The sequence below is a fragment of the Centruroides sculpturatus genome, unplaced genomic scaffold (assembly GCF_000671375.1).
Source record: "Centruroides sculpturatus isolate CEXI.00-Female unplaced genomic scaffold, Cexi_2.0 scaffold109, whole genome shotgun sequence".
Lineage (NCBI taxonomy): Eukaryota > Metazoa > Arthropoda > Arachnida > Scorpiones > Buthidae > Centruroides > Centruroides sculpturatus.
The window spans coordinates 723,541-741,979 of record NW_019384440.1 but is presented as its reverse complement, the minus strand read 5'-3'; the positions used below and the strand labels follow the sequence as shown (position 1 = coordinate 741,979).

At 25.8% G+C, this 18,439-nt stretch overlaps 1 protein-coding gene across 1 annotated transcript in view; it reads right to left on the bottom strand.

Annotated features, from left to right (window-relative positions):
- LOC111620118 (nesprin-1-like) overlaps positions 1-18,439 on the bottom strand; it is a 307,506-nt gene that overhangs the window by 197,206 nt on the left and 91,861 nt on the right. The window contains exons 27-35 of the mRNA XM_023361978.1: positions 16,596-16,967; positions 15,326-15,502; positions 14,173-14,313; positions 13,790-14,107; positions 13,038-13,367; positions 11,184-11,495; positions 8,131-8,451; positions 6,999-7,637; positions 4,874-5,197 (exon numbers count right to left, since the gene is read on the bottom strand). Coding sequence (XP_023217746.1) covers positions 4,874-5,197; positions 6,999-7,637; positions 8,131-8,451; positions 11,184-11,495; positions 13,038-13,367; positions 13,790-14,107; positions 14,173-14,313; positions 15,326-15,502; positions 16,596-16,967 — 2,934 coding nt within the window. The remainder of the gene's footprint in view (positions 1-4,873; positions 5,198-6,998; positions 7,638-8,130; positions 8,452-11,183; positions 11,496-13,037; positions 13,368-13,789; positions 14,108-14,172; positions 14,314-15,325; positions 15,503-16,595; positions 16,968-18,439) is intronic.

The window sequence follows — 18,439 nt, the reverse complement described above, 5'->3', positions numbered from 1 at the left end:
ATATATATATATATATATATATAATATATATAAATAATTTTAAGCTTAAGTGTTCATTCAACTGAATATATAATAGCAGTGCAATACCATCTGATTAAATAAATTAAAAGACAATAGACAATATAATAGATGAGCTGTCAAGATCCTTAGCATCATTGTTCCTTAAACACTATACTTAACTATCACATTGGAAAGAATCTGCAGAACATCAAGGTCAAGTTCAATCTTGTGAAGAAAAATGGTGTTACTCAACACAGCATTTAATGTTATTTTTTTTAAATTACTTTTATAAATATTTATAAATTCTCTAAAGTCTTATTTTTATAAACTTTTAAGATGGATTCATGTTCCAGAAATAACTTTTAATCCGGAATCACAAAATAAAATATAAATTTTCTTCTGTTAATGGCTTGCTTATCTATTTTGAATATATTAATTGAAATTTGTTGTAATTAAAATTAAAAAACTATTTTTATGTTTGTATGTGTATACAAATATATTCATACACAATCATATATAATTTTTGTGTAATTAATATTTAAGGTTATAATCAATACTAAACATTTTAAAATAATTTAATTTTGAATTTTCATATGATTATAATATTAAAATACTTAATTTCCTCACACACAGCCTGAGGAAGAGTCCAAAAGGGGCATCGAAAATGTTTGCAATAATAGAACATAAATGCTCGGGTTATTTGGTTTAAGTAAGTCAATATAATATTAAAATATTTAATTTCTCAGAAACAGTTACTATTATGATTTTTAATATCAAATTTTTGAAATGGTTGTAACAAGTTGCTATCATGTAAAAATTTCAAAATTTATTTGATATTAAATTCATAATATTAGACATTTCAATATAACATCTGTTAAGTTTTATTATATAGAAAAAATTTTTTATTAAAGGGAATCTTTAACATTGAAATATATCTAAATATTTAAACAATATTCTTAGTTATTATATTATCTTTAGCTAAACCAAGTGGGCAAACTCAGCAAGATAAAATTATTTTAAATTCTAATTAAACTAAAATAAAAATATTTATGTACAGTTTTGATTAATAATTGTGAAACAAATATGTTATGGCTAAAGCTTGTGAATTGGATAAAGCTAGAATTATCTGACAAATCCATAAATAAAAAAAAAGACAAAAATTCTATATTCAAATATTCTATTTTATTGTATTGTGTCATCAATAAAACTGTGCACCTCTTATATATTTTTCCATATGTCATACATTGAGAAACATTAGATTATAAATATAATTCAATTTTGAACAAATTAGATTTTCTGAAATCATAAAAAATTACAAAAAGCATTTAGAAATCAACTGAAACTATTCTCCATTCTCAGTAGAGTCGTTTTTTTTTACAAATATACTAAACACTTTTAAGAGTTTCTAAGTATAAATTTAAGCAAAATAAACTAACTAATTTATGTTCAGAAGTAGTTTAAATTGTTTAATCAATTTGTAAAAAAGGTGCACTCTGAAGACAAACAATAAATCTTCAAAAATGTTTTACTTTAAGAGTTTTTATGACTTCTAAAAAATTAAGTTTATGCACTATTTTGGTAGTTTATAAAATCTTTCTATAGAGCTTGTTGTGTTCTATGCCAAATATCCTGTAAAATGAATAGACATTTTAATTCAAATGTCAACTGACACATCACTTAAATTCAATGAAAGTTTATTTTGAAAATAAACTTTGGAAGCTAGCCCATAATTAATATAAGGAAGTAAGTAAATTAACTATTAGAACTCATCTTTCATTTCTATCAGTATTTTTTTTTGTGTACAAGATTTTCTAATAATTTATTGCTATAAAAATTAAGAGTGTTGTATTTCATAAATTCAGAATTGTACCTTATTTTTGTAATTAACAATATAATTCATTCACTGAATTTATTTTAGTAATTTGTTTATTATCTGAATATATATTCCGTTGTGTAAAAATTATAAATGTGTGATAAAATTATATCCATTATATGATAAATCAGATCAATTCAAATTTATCAATTTTAATAATTTACATGATAACAATTTATATCTAAAATTATATGGTTATATGGTCAAACAATCTGCCAGATTATCTACCTGGCTCTATTAAGATTAATAACTAATTATCTACAAATCAATTTGGTGAGAAGTAGGCAGTTAAGCTGCCATCTCTTAGTAAATTTAATAATTAAAATTAAATTAAAATAATTTTTAATTTAGAATATTATGGAAGAAAAGAATCTGCTTAGAACAGGACTCAAACCAGCAACTCCTGCTTACAATGTGGATGCATTTCCAGTTATATCTACATCTATCCAATCTTTGCAATACAAATATATTGGATAGTTGTCTATTATATACAAGGTTTTTCAAAAGAATGTACCATTAGTTGTGCACAGAAATTTACAAAGTATCAGGGGCAAGTGTATAGAGTACTGGTTATATGATGCATCACTTAGAATCTGCAATATAGCCAAATGGAAATTAATTGCACAAAATTCATGTGTGGTGAAATCACTTTCAACTAATGTAGGCCAGGCCCAGCTGCATGATTCTGTAACTAATTGTGAGAATTGAAATTGTTCATTTTATTACTTGATATGCACATGATAGCAAGAACACAACACATTACCAGTTGCTTATTGTTATTTTTAGTTTTAATTAAATAAAATTAAACAATAATAATAAAAACAAAACCTGTGAATTGGATAAAATTAGGATTAATCAGCTAATGCTAATTTCTTTATGAGTGAAAATTGTTTGACTTATGTGAGAAATATCAAATAAGAACATGGAGAATATATTAACAGTAACAAACACAGTTCACTGTAGAAAAAAATGCATAGCATCATTAGAGATATTTTTCTAAATAACTTCTTGAAATAATGTAATATTAGAATATTATGCTATCAGTCCTGAAAAATCTACTGTGTGTATATTATTAATAGTTAAAAAACAAAACTTTTATCAGATTCTTATGTTTATGTAAAAACAACAATCACTTAAACTTATAAAGTCTTGACGGAGGAGCAGGAGCGTTGCCATAGTAATGGAGGTAAGTGCAGTAAGTTGGTAGAAAATTGAGCGTAATGTCTGTCGGAGATATCGAAGAAGAGTCGTGTGTTAAAACATAAGTAATCAATCAGGTTAGAGTTGTAAAGGTTAGAGTGCACTTACCATAAGAATCTGATAAAAGTTTTGTTTTTTAACTTTTTTTAACCAATATAATACAAAATCAGAAGAAAAAAAACAAACAAAAAAATTTTTATTAACACTTTCCAGATGGGGTAAGCTCTTGTAAATGCCCTTGAAAACTGGGATTTTTTGGTTATTTTCAAAACTTTATAAGGAAAAAAAAACCAATAATATTTATGTCATGATATTTTGGGATTTGTTACTTTGTACTTTTATATGAAACAATTAACAAAATAATCATTAAAAAGAAAAAAAGTTTTGAAAAATTAGAATAAAATGTTCTATATTTTAATTTAAAAAGTTTCATATATATTAGATCACATCAAAATGAGAATAAAAAAATAGCTTTCTAGCTTTCAATATTTTATTTGACACTTATATTCAAGTTGCTGTAAGCTTTTAGGAACTGTTCAAAGCATAATTTGTCTTGAGTGAAAGACAATAATTTATTTTTTGAGAAACTATGTGATATGGAAAAATTACAATAACTATGTTCTATGAAAAAATAACGAAATATTCCTTTTTTAAGAAAAATTAAAGACTAAATACAAATAAAAATTTAATTTCTTCACAGATCCTGTACAACCATACGAATATATATTTTCCTTATTTTTCAAGCATTTTTTCACCAATTTTTATAAACATGAAAATTATAAATCATAATATGCATTTTTCATTAAATGTACCATATTTTGACGAGTATAAGTCGCTGTCAAGTACAAGACACACCCCTATTTTGAGACAAAAAATTTTGAAAAAATCTTTTTTAATGGGATTGTCTAAAGATGCATTTTATTCGTTTTTTTATTTAAGAATATGACGGATGGATGAATTGATACCTTTATTAAACTGAAATAATCGTCATTTCTTAATGTAAACCAGAGGTCACGTGATGACAGTCGACAGAATATGACGGCGATGACTCGTGTATCACTACTCTAATGATCTAGGTACTCTAGCCATTCGGTTGAGGGACCATCTGCTTAACAGACCACTGCACAGGTTGGTCCCTAGAGTGGACCACTACTGTAGATAATTTCACTGTAAAAATGGTTACCTGTCGAATATAAGACGCATCATGATTTTGAGCCCCAAAAAGTAGTAAAAAAAGTGTGACTTATACACGTCAAAATACAGTATATATCAAATCTGTTTATTATTATTTTTTACATCTAAAGAACAGTAAATAATAGAGTAAAGTTGAGTTGTCTTTCAACTTTGTGCTTGCATTTGTATTAAAAAATCTAAAATATACTCTTATATTATTTTTTTAACATTTCATTTTTTGTAACATTTAAAATAAACTAAATTACATCACATTTCATTTTAAGTATTATAGATTTACTATTTCTATAAGAAAATTTTAATAAAATAAGTCCTGAAATAAAGATGAATAACTGTTTATTTACATTTATTCTTTAATTACATGCAAAAAATTTACTAAAGTAAAAAATAATTTTGTATTTTTTGTTCTTTACATAAAACCATCAAATATTGCTAAACAAGAAACCATCAAAAAATTCTAAAAGTTGATAAAACACTTATAATTTAGGTTATAAGATAAAAATTAAAAATTAACTTATAATTTATTTGAATTAATTTTTGATCTTGCCATAATTTTCCAAACATATATTTGATTAAGAAAAATCTTAGGATTTAATGATATACACATACCTTTATTTTATCTAAGAGATTAGAGACTTGTAGTATATCACAAGGAGGCTGTTTTGGAACCTGTAGTGAATCTTGCAATTGCTGAAGAACTGATCTAAGTTGTTGTTTTAGACTGGCACATTCTTTCCACAATGAAATGATGCTTGCAAGAAGCTTTTCTTTATGTTTTAATGCAGATGTCACTCTCTCCCAATCTTTATCAAGTGTTGTTAATTGAGTTTGTATGGTTGAAAATGCAGAAGAATCTGATTCGATTAGCCAACGCCCTAATTGATGCAATTTCAATTGTTTGTTTTGTTGTTGGGCAATCTCATCTTGCATTACCTAATAATAATTTGAATAATTTTAACTTTATGAAATTTCAATAAATATTTTATTTAAAAAAAAATAATATACAATTATATAATTTAATTAATGAACTGGTATTGATAAAAGCTATAACTTGAATTATATTATTGTCAACATAAATAGTATAGTAAAATATAAGTTGGTGTCTGTACAGTTACTTTTGTCAAACTGTGTATTTAAATATAGCTTTAGGCATAGCTCTTATTTTTTAATAGGAATTCTTGTTTATGAAGAACATTTATAGTTACAAAATATATGGCATTGTAAATATATAAAGTAATAACAACATTATCTTATTCTAAATTATTATTATTAAGTTTAAGTTTAGTTGAATATAGTTTATTTAAGGAAATAATATATAGTTTAAGATCACAAACATCTTTTCTTAAACAGCAATCCTCACTTAAAAACTAATAAATACATACTAAAACTGATAAAATAAAATGTTAAATATTCTTTACATATTTTTTCTCTTTATCATATAACTAGCTTAATATTTTTATACATTTATAACACATTATATTATTAATTACAGCAGAACGTCATTTATCCGAATCAGTTGGGGACTGGAGTTGTTCAGAAAATTGATATTCAGATAACCGATTATGTACGAAAAAATATATTAACCTATCCCACATTGAAATTTTTCTCTGTTGCATGTCGCTTCGCATTGAATTTTTGTCGATGTTAAGCCTAACGAAGACTATTGTATCATTGAAAATTATTTTTTTATTTTGTACAAACAAAATAAATGTATTGAAAAATATAAAAACAATAAAAAATTATACTTCAGAAGTTAATTTTGTATCAAAAACGTAAAATATTTGAGAAGCCCAAGACATAGCCAAATATTGCAGCGCCACAGCACTGCAAAAATTTAAATTTGCCAACTGGAATTCTTTTGGATAATTGACGTTTCAGATAATTGACTTTCGGATAAACGACGCTCTACTGTATTTTGGAATTTTATAATGATTTAAAAATAATATATCTTTATCACTGTTTAAATAAATACAGTCAAACCTCAAATAACAGCCACCTTCCAACAATAGCAATCTCTAAATGGCAGCTATATTCTCAATAACATTTCTTTTTGAAATGCATACAAAACAAGTCAAGCTGCAATTTTTCATCACATTGTTCTCAATTTTAGTAGTGTCTTGCCCCTGTACATCATATTTTTCCTGTTAACATTAGAGTCATGCAGGTCATCTATCTAATTCCATTCAGGGAAAAATTTTTGAATTGAAACATGATTTCCAGTGCAAATTGGAAGTTTGTATACAGTTAATCAGTGTTCCTGCTCCTAAGCTTTCTATATCTGGTCTTGACTTTTATCTATCTAATTCCATTCTCAAGATTAAGAAAGAACAGACAGATGAACAGCAGTGTAAATTTATAGGTCTAAATTTTTAAAAATTGCAGCCCAATAATCTCCAAACTATGGCTGTTTTTTTATGTTTCCATCAGTGATGTTTAGAAGTTTGACTGTATTTTAAAAATTATTGAATCATGTTTATAAATGTTAATTGATTTCATTAATTAGAGAATGCAAGACACATTATTTTCACAAGTAACAATTCAAAAAATAAATCATCTTCAGATATAATTTTTAATATATTATGTATTATTTCATATCATTTTTGCTTCAAAATGTATTCAAATTAATTTAAAATTCTGATTTAATATGCTAAATCAGAATGTCATGGACTCATTATAAATTTTTTTAAAAGTTTAACAATTTTTTAAAAAACTAAAACCAAATCAAAATACTTACTGAAAGCATTTCCAGCATTTCAGTCAAACCCTCTAGAGTCTGACTTCTTGGAAACATTTCATGTAATCTAGTTTCTAACAACTGAATCCATTTACTAATTGATTCTAACATTTGATTAAATTCTGTCCATTGATTACCAATTTGTTCCATTTCTTCTTCGTATTTCTGAATTGTTAGTGTTGCTCTTTTAAGCAATCCTTCTGCATCTTTAAGCTGTCCGATCAGTGAAATAGGTAAAGACGATATTCTATCTCTCAATGTTAGATTACATCTCCTCATCATTTCTTCAATTTCGCGTGCTTGTGGTGTTTTTTGATTGATTTGCTTCTGTAGAGTTTCTACTTCTGATTGGATTGTTTTGAGTTCTGATGGTGATGGTCTGCCTTCCAGTTTCTGTAAAATAAATTTCAACTGTTCTGCGATATCTCTATACCAAAACTGAAATTCTTGAAGTTTCTGAAATAATTTCTGCTGGAAGTCTAATTGATTTTCTATAGCTTGATAAGACTCTGATATTTGTGAATATGAAGAAGTAAGTATTTGAGAATCCTGAGGACTGCAAGTTTCATTAATTTTCTTCATTTCATTATAAATAATATTGAATTCTGATTTTTTGGACAAACTTTCAGTTTTCAGATTCTAAGGAATAAATATTATACAATAAATAAAAATAATAAGAAATAATGATTTATATAGGTTTTAATAATAAGAAATTTGAAATTCATTATGAAATTTCCTAAATATTTAACATCACAAAATCTGTTAAGTTAATCACACTTAAATAATTATTTTAAAAAATCACATAAAAATCCTATAGTTTTGTATATTTTTATTTTACTTTTATTATTAATTAAAATTAAAATTTAATTTAATTAATTAAAAATTAAATTAAATACTGAATTAACCATTGTTTAACTCAATTAGTTTCATCTATCTTTTTATTTTACTCTTTGAAATAAAATAAAACTATGTAATTGTAAGAATAAAAAAAGAAAATTTTTAAATACATGAGATTTTGATTTAATTTTTCTTTTAATATTAAACTAAAATGTATTAAATAAAACTTTGTGCATTTTATTTTAAATAAAATTTTTGATCTTTTTTTTTTAAAAAAAATTAATTGTAAACATACCTCTAGTTTTTTCAACACTGTTTCTATTTGATCAACAAAAATATCATTCAAATTATTTGAGTTTTGCTGTAAATCTTTAATCCAATTATCAAAATTGTTTATTTTTTTAATGAGTTCTTCTCTCTGATTAATAGCAGATGATAATTTCATCAAATGTTGTCGAAGATTATCATTAATTTCATTCAAACGTTTTCTCAGGTCACTTATTTGATTATAAAGTTCTGATGCTGCTTTCTGAGAGAGATTTGCTGCAATTGCATCACAGTCTTTTAGAAGTTCTCCTAATTTTAACTGCTTTTCTGATGTTTCTGATGTAATTTTCTAAATGAATAAACAATAATATTTATGTAATTAACATAAATTTTACAAATATACACTAATTTATAAAAAATTTTTGAATTTGAAAATGTTTTAGTGTTCTCTTTATTTTTATTTTTAATAATAATAATGACATTAATTTCATACAGTAATTATAGTAAATCCTCACATTAACAGATTTCGAATTTAACAGACAAAATTTCTGGTTCATATGTCATAAAAGAAAATTAACACCCTGTTAATTTTAAAATGCTTTTTGTATGTAATCAAATTAACAGGTTTTTTTTTTCTTCAAATCCAAGACTCACTGCTTATAAAGTGTATTTTCAAAAAAATGTTTATTTATTTGATTTAGATCATACATTTGTTTATTACAGTCACAGAACTACAGTGAGTACATAAGCAATAATACATATAGAAAACTTTTCTGTGAAATTAAAGTGCTCTTAATTTTAATTTCACAAATGTGTCTATGTAAGTAAAAACAGATAAACTAATTTGTTGATTTTTTAATACATACATTTGGAAAACCTACTTTATTATATAACAGATTATATAACTTTAATAGATGTCCCTTTGCTCAAACTAGTTCATTAAATTGAGGTTCTGTTGTAATGCAATTATCTGACTCCCATATGAATATAATCTATAAATCTTTAAAAAGCTATAATCTTATGTGCAAAATCCATTTTTATTTAAAAAAATGTGAACATCTTTAGAGATAATTTCATCATAAAGGTGAACATTATTTGTTTGATTCAAAAATACAATATAATGTCAAATAATACAAATACTGTATATCTACATTTTGAAATTAAAATTTTATTTTTTAAAGCATTTTTCAAACATTAATATATTATGAGACAAAAATTCAACCTTAACCAATAAATCCATTTTTTTAAATTAAACATTTTCGACCATCTCTGCAGCCATCATCAGGATATCTCATAATGGAATAATAGAACATTACATATAAACTGAATTACAATATTAAAATATCAAAGTAAATATTAGAATATATATAATATGAAAAAATGGCTCATATTATGTTCTTACTATTCCATTATGAGATATCCTGATAATGGCTGCAGAGATGCCTGAAAACATTTAATTTAATAAAATGGATTTGATGGTTAAGGTTGAATTTTATGTCTCATAATCAGATTAAAGCATTAGTTTAAAAAATATACATTATTATATTGTTGATAATAAAATATTTTACAAAGTAAATCATCAAAAAAATTAAAATTCAAAAACAATTTAAAATAAAAAAACAAAAGATAAGAACATATCTATCCTAATAAAAATTACATACAGGGATATTAAAGGAATATTGCATACACTCTTTTGCAAGAAAACTGATACATTGTAAAATCAGCATGGAATAGTAATCATATTCTGCATGTTTAATGATAGTGAAAAAATTCATTACAACATTACAGCACAAGAATATAACATTGTAAAAGTTTCTTCATAATTGTTAAATATTAATATAAGTTGTAAAGTCATCTTAAACATTGATCAGTTTGCATTAATTGCCTGACTAGGTTTACCAATTTTTGGTTTACATTTGTGATTAAACTGTTTTTCGATGATGTATTCTTGTGGTATGATATTATTATTATTTTTTCACCACCATTCAATGTACCGAATTTGATTACCACTGGCTTTAAGGTGTATTGACTTTTTGCAACAAAGTGTATATGTAAAAATTTTAACTCTTTCAATTTTAATCAATCTACAATATATAATTATTACAAATTACAAAACATTTGTTAGCACGACCTTATAATTAAATATATCCTTAAACTTTTACAAATGAAAAATCTATCAGGTCACAGATTAATTACTTCAATGAAGTTCGATCTGTACTGTACATATCAATGTCATTATCATTTCATACCTTATTTAATAAACATATCTAAGATGGAATTATCTTGTTTTCTATGTTATTAATAATTATTTATTTTAAAAATTATTTCTTTTTATTAACATACTGATGCATACAGCAGAGTCCAATACAATGTGGGGGATATGTTTCACATATTAAAAAATTGTGTTATCAAGACATGCATTGTAAGATGATTTTATGCAAGTTTAAACCTAGGCCTAGAAGTTGAAGAAAAAAATGTATACCTCTTAACAACAAAATTACAATTTTGTATGAGTACTACTGCAATTTTTCCATTATGTGACATGAATTCATGTTTAGGGAAACACATTATATAAGAGTTCACTGTATTATTATGACAAAAATATTAAATAACAATAATTAATAAATGAAATGGTCAAGGACAATAATAAATATAAAAAATATTCATAAATCAGAAGAAACAATAAAACAACTTTCTACATCCATTAATGAATGTATTAATTGAACTACTTTTTTAAAACACTTTTATTGTGATTGTGCTGTCATGGCAAAATTTTTTTTAACATTTTTACATAATGAGGCAGATGAGTAGCCTCAAATTAAAGGTCAACTCTGCCCATAGAGACTGTTGTGTTCCTGAGGTTATTGAAGAATGGCAATTTGGAAGGAAAGCATTTTATTGTTTCTTCTGGTTTGTGAATATTTTTTATATTAAATTAATGAACATTCTATAACAACAACTAACTAACAAACTAACATTCACATAACGTTACATGAAAAAGCGATAACTATTTAAATTTTAATTCTTTAACTATATTTATAACTTAAATAAATTTCAATTAGTTATTGTTAAATTACTTACTTTATATTGTTCCTTTATCTTCTCCATTGTATCAACACTATGAACGGGAGCAGCACATTGATTCTTTATGAACTGTTCAGTGTTTGATGTCCATTTATTTATCTCATTTAATTCAAATGCAATGTATTCCCACTGGTCAATTATTTTTCCAAGTTGTTCATTCCAGTTCTGTGATGAATTGAGCAATTGTTGCCATTGATCTTGAATGTCGCATAAATCACTGAACATAGAACTATCGGTATGCTCTTTTTCCATATCTCTTTCTTTTTCTAATAATTCTGATATTTTAGAATGACATCTCTGAGCAAATCTCTGAAAAAATAAGAAAAGATAAATTTTAATTTCTGGATCAGAAATCATTTTTAATTAAATTTAATTTTTTAACANTTAATAAACCAGACACATTGAAAATTAACTGTCTTCCGTTAAGTAAATTAAAATTAGACCAATTTTAAAATAAAATAAAAATTTGCAAATCTGAACAGAAAATATAATTGAAATTAACACTTAAGCATTCACAGCAAAATAAAAATAAAAAAATAATGAAAGAAAATAAAAGTCACCAGAAATCACTGAAGGGGAAGCTGCAGAAAAGCTAAATAAATATTTAATTAAATCACTTAAAATAAAATCAGCATTATAATTTCAGATTTATTAAAAAGCATTTAGAATCAGGAAATAAAAAAAGCATTGCATAATATTATAAATAAAAATAATATTTGTCATAATAAAATATTGTATATCGAAATGTTGCAATTTATTTAATTCATGCAGTTTATGATTAGTTAGCAAAGTCTTCAGCAACAAAATAACAAGGCATGTATATAAATTTAGCATAAAGCATAATAAATAATTTCCAAGATTGATTATCAGAAATAATTACAATAATAAAAAAAGAGCATACCTCAAACTTTATTTTTAGCATTTCAAATTCAGAAAGAGTTGAGACATCTTTCATCATTGCTGATATATTTTTATCAACTTCATCCATCCATTCTATCATGGCATTGAATCTAAATTTTAACAATAATTTTAAAAAGGGGTTTATTAATATTATTTAAATAATACATAATTTAAGCAAAATGTATTTATTTACTTAAAAGTGAATGATTTTGAAAGAAACAACAATTTTTACTTTCCTGGCTCTGTTATATATAATAGAGGGAAAATATGGCAATTGGTCAAGAAATAGCCTCCCAAAATTTTTACATTTTTTAACTCAAAGAACCTTGGAATATTGAGAAATGCAAAAAAATGCAGAGGTTTTCTCTGTATTTATGAGTGTTAGTATGTGCGTGTGTGTTCGTCCTCTCAGTGTTTTTTGTCAAAAATTTCTGAAATCTTGCAGAGAGGTTTATGTATTAAGGGAATCGATGCTATTAAATTTTGGTGATTAAAGGTCAAAGGGTGGGGAGATAAAGAGGTCATGTCATATCTCAAGTAGGGTCAGACTTGACGATTTTACTCATTATTAACATTTACAATTTTTCATAAAATCCATCCCTACCCTCAAAATTAAGCTTTTTGCCATTTTATAATAATTAAAAATATAAAAAAATTTTTGGAATATCATAACAGATGGTACCACACATGCAGTTTTAAANATCGAGACGGAACCACCATAGTGCACGAATGGAGACTTGGGGCTACTACTACATACAAACACCATTCATGTGCGATGTGTAGTTTTGGCTGAAAAGTGAAATATAGGGACACACACGTCCATTTTTATATATATATAGATTACGAGAATATATCAAAATAGAAGTTACTGTGGAAATTTAAAACAACAGAACAGACGTACTAGCAAAATATATGTAAAGTAACTTGAACAACTGAATAAAAATAATTTACCTGTATTTCTATCCTTTTTTCTTTAGCTTCTTGTATAGTGTTTAACTTGGGGAATCCTCCTTTTATATATGACTCAGCTCTTTGTACTTCATCTCTTCCCTGATTAATAAAATCTTTTATTTGTTCCATTGTTTTTAATTTCTCATGTAATAACTGTTTATGAACATTAGTTGTGTCTTCCAGATTTAATAATTGTTGACGTAATGTAACTAACTTTGAGTACATTTCCTCTATTGTGGAACTATTTGGCTGATCAACAGCAAGCTCATGACTTTCATGTTCTAAAGTTAATAATGTTTGTTTCTTCTGCTTTATTTCCATGAATAAATTCTAATAAAAATATAAAAGTACAAAAACATATTTAATACATTTAAATTTAATCCTAAAATCATGTAAAAAATTTATTAAAATATAAAAATAATTTTAAATGAAGGATTTGGGTGTAAAAGGTGATAACCCATAAAAGCACTTTTCAAGTTATCCTTGCTGATAGACTGCTCTACTTAACATCTGTGTGAAATGATCAGAAGTGTAAATTTATGCTCATAGAGGAAAGGTAAAGTCAGTCAAAATTGCAAATAAACATTTCTTTACTGTTTGTGCTGTAAATGGTAAAGTTGTATAAACTTTACCATTTAAAGCACAAACAGTAAAGAAATCTTTATTTGCAATTTCCTCAAAATCAAGTTTATGTGGGTTATCACCTTTTACACCTAAACCCTTCAAATAATAATAATAAAAAAAGTACTAACTTCTGAAAGTTTAATTTTTTCTTTAGGAGAAATATCATCTGCTACAATCTTTTTCAATATTTCTTGTGCCTTAGCTAACCAATGCATAAATTCTTCTATGCGAGCATTAAAATTTGTCCATCTCCTTGTTGTTTGCTCTAAATATCCGAGACGTTCTGAAATCGTTTTAAGAATTTTTCTTACTTCACTCTCTATCTCTCTTGTTTCCTTTTCTAATCGAAGGCGACTATTAGGACACTGTTTGATGATATCGTCTTTTAATTTGCAAAGTCTTTGTAAAACATTTTCACTGTCATATTTCAGTCGATTGATTACATCCTGTAATAACAATTTATTAAAAACAAATAATATCTTAAAATTAATTACATCAGTGTTTAACATACCTGATTCACTTCCAAACTTTTTTCTAATGTAGATGAAGAAGGTTTAGTTGCTGTATCTTGTAAAGTTTCTTCAGCCAAACGAAGAATTTTAAATATTTCTGATTTACTTTCTTCATACTGCTCCCATAATTTTTCAATATTCTAAAAATATAATAATACAAACATCAGAATATACATATTTAATTTTAATCTGTTGTAAATTTAATATGCTACAAATACAGTGATGCAAAAAGTATAATTAACACTGCAGATGAGAAGTTTCAAATGTTATCCTTAGAGTCTGCAGTGCACAAATATTCAAAGCTCAAGTGTTTTGCATAATGTTTAGCAGGGTGACATTGTGAGCAAACAAACTTTTTTGAGCAAATGAGCAAACAAAGTTCTTGATCTATCAACTGGTATACATTTGTTTTACAAATACATCATCAAATTATGTTTATATATTTATCTGTATGTTTCACATTACAATGAAAACAATATTTCCAAATATAAACCATTAAAGCCAAACGACTGCCTTATTATATTGAGATATATTACTACTACTATTATTAATTAAACACTAAGTAATTTGACACTAGAAGCAAATATTATAAAATTTAGCAAGAGATGGTGCTTAATTATAATTACATTAATATTTTAATAATTAATTTAGAAAGTTCTGGAAGAAAAGAATTGGCTCAAAGCAGGACTTGAACCTGTAACACCAGCTACCATGTGGTCATGTTGCCAGTTACGTGACCAAGACCTTCATCCAATCATTGTCTCCAGAATAATTATAATTAAAATATTAATTTAAATTATAATTATTAAATTTAGTAAGAGATAGCACCTAACACCTGCCTCTAATTCCAAATTACTTAGCATTTAATTAATAATAGTAGTAGTAACATAACCCAATATAATCAGGCAATTGTTTAACTTTAATATATAACTATCAAGCTTAAGATGTTTATATCTGTACAAATTCAACCAGGCTTTTCAAGTTACACTTTTGTTCTCAGGCTGTCTTTCTTTAAAGGTTTAACTTTGATATAACAAAATTAGTTAAAGTATTTACTTATTAGTTCTACATCTGATAATGTAAATGAATCTACTGTAAGTTATTATTTAAAGATTTAAATGTTGCTTAGAAATATGCATGTGTAAAACTTACTTGAAGCATATCCAGTTTTCCTGCTGTTTTACTAAATACTTCACTCCAAGTACTTTCAAGTTGACTAACATCAGAGTGAATAAATTTAGGAGCATTTGGTTCTTTTTGTAAGTCTCTTCCTTTCTGTACACTGGCTTGTACATTTGACTGGTGATCAGTCAATTGTTTTAGGAGAATCTGTTCAGAAAATTTATAAAATTATGAATTAAAATATTTTTATTCTTTATTAAATACATCAAATAAAGTCTTTTGCTAGAAATAAAGTCTTTAATAGAGAAATATTTTACAATAAAATTAAACACTTTTAATTTTCAGTAATTAATTGCATATTAAAATGCTTCATATTTTCTTTTCAGTATTAGAATTTATCATCATCAACTTGATACCATATGTGCCCGATTTGATCCACAGGTTAAAATTTTACTACAGGCTCGAATACACCACAATTAAACTGCAATTTCTAAGATACAGACAGAACCTGGGGATTGTTTCGAAAGGCCAGGAGAAAACTTAAAGGTCCATAGTAATTCCTACCCCTATAAAATTAATATTATTTTTGCAAATAGAAAATAAAATCACTATGATTGCTTTTTATTTATAAAGAACACTATTGTGGCTAACCTAATGTATCCTTTAGCACCTTAGTGGACCCTTTTTCTGAACAAATGAAACACACAGAATGTTTTTTTATTAATAAAAAGTAGTTTTAAACAATTTTATTTTTCTTTAGTTAAAATTAGTTTAAAAATAAAACTAGACTTCTTTAAATTTTCTCCAGATTCAAGGAAAAATTCCCAGCTTCCTCTCTCGACAGCCCAACCCTGGTTACAGATTACTACAGTATAAACAACCTATTCAAAATTATAACCACGTAAATTATTGTGTCATATTTCTTGTTGTTTGTGTTACATTTTTAGAATTATTGTTTAGTTTTCATTTAATGACATCTGTGTCTATGTGCACCAACACATGCAAAATGTAATTTTAAAAAATAAGCCCATACCCCAAATGGATTTTAAACAATAGACACACAGTGGGTCTATTCAAGTGCTTACAGTATCACATAAATTTACATTAGAAAGCTAATAAATTATTAGATAAATCTTTGATTAACTATTTAAACTATTAGGATATGGAAAAACTAAAAAAAATAACAAAAAGTTGAAACTAAAATTTCAATTAGTTATTACAGACACAGAAATTACAATTTAAAATTACTGGCAATATTATAAATAATTGTATCATAATATAAAAAATTCAGTACTCTTACCTTCTGTTGTTCAATAGCATCTTGTAAATTCTTCCTGTTATCATATTGAACTTTTTCAATGCTATCTGTTGCTTCTTGTATTTGATGTAGCCATTTAGTTACTTCTTGCACTTCTTCACGATAGATGAAACATTTATAAACAGTCTCCGTAACTACCACTGTTGCTTCAATTTCAGGAATAAGTGTTTTATAGCGAGCAGTTAATGCATCTAGTCTTTGTTTTTCTTCTTTGGTTTCAGTTTTAGATAATTTAGATGATAAAATATTAAATTCCTTCACCAGCCAATTCAGATCTTCTTGATGACTGTCTACTTCATTGCAGATTTCCTTTGATAAAAGCATTTTTAATTCAAAGAATCTAATCTCATATAACTATTATAGTAAAAATAAGATTGATTTTAAACACATATACAAAATTATTCTTTTTTTTTTATTCATTCAGATGTTATCTTAAAATTATTATAGCAACTTCTAAAGATTCTCAAAGATACAGAAAGACAAATTAATGACCAATGTAACCAAATGACATTTAATAACATTGGCTAAACACTGGTAATAATAAAACTGGCATCAAGTTGATAAGATTCTATGTACTCCTGCAATATAAACTTAAGTTNTGATTACAGATGTTATATAAAACATATTTGTTAGAGATAATTTTATTTTTCATAGCATTTTCGATTATATGGGGTATGAGAAAATCTTTCCACATAAACACTAGGTTACATATGACTTAACAGACAGTAATTCATAATTTATAAATAATTATCCACAGATACAAATAAGTGTTAATACAGTAGATATTGAAAAATTATGTAGAGGAGCCCTAGAAAGTACTGTATGTAACTTAAACATTCATCACAAAGATTACTTTAGTTATTGTACAAAATGCATTGTAAAGTTCAGAGATTTGTTTATGTGGGAAAAATTATAAATTTTGTGCAAAGTGGAAGTTAAGCAAGTTAAAAAAGCAGAAATGGCAATGAAATATAGGATAATAAAAGATAAGTTATCAAAAATTAAAGAATTGAAAAAACTTGCAGCAGCTTGTGCAAGTAAGTTTAATCCTTTCTTATCCTTTTTTACTAGCAGACTCAAACTGATAGAAAAAGAAATGAGAAAAATAAAAGTAAAGAAACAAATAGTAGTTAAATATTTATGGAGTCTTTTGGCTAATAATGTCGATAAATTCTAACAAATATTGTTCCTATCTTCTCCACTGTATCAGCACTGAGCAGGAGCAGCACATTGATCTGAAGATATGAAGACATTTTATTGTTTGAATGTTTAGATATGTTGGCTAGAACCACAGTAGCAGCACTGTGGTTCTAGCCAACATATCTAGCCAGCAAAGCCAAAATATATGAATTTTCTAATTTTTAGTATAATTTTTTATGCATATAATGATGTTGTTTATAATACAAATTACTTTCAGCACAAATAATTTTTTTCATTAATTGACTATTCGTGTTAACAAGGTTCAAGTTCAACCTGTGTTTGATATCAAGTGAGAAAGGATCAATATTTTTATGTTAAACCATAATTAATGGTTATATAAAAGATTTGTATTCATTTATTATTATTATTATTGTTGTGTTTAGTGGGTTATACTCGGTACACACCGGTGGCTGTGTACTATGCCGGACCAGAGTCAAGGCATAGCAACCAAAACGAAACTAAAATTAAATGTGTGTGTCAGCGTCTGTATTAAGGAATTTCCTAACAATATGGCATGTATTCAATATAGTGGCCTTCTGTAGTGTGATGTATGTATTTCTACTCAATTGTAATGTTCCCAGGCTTTTGTGTAGCGTGTGTGGTATCACACCTGTACAGGAGAGAAC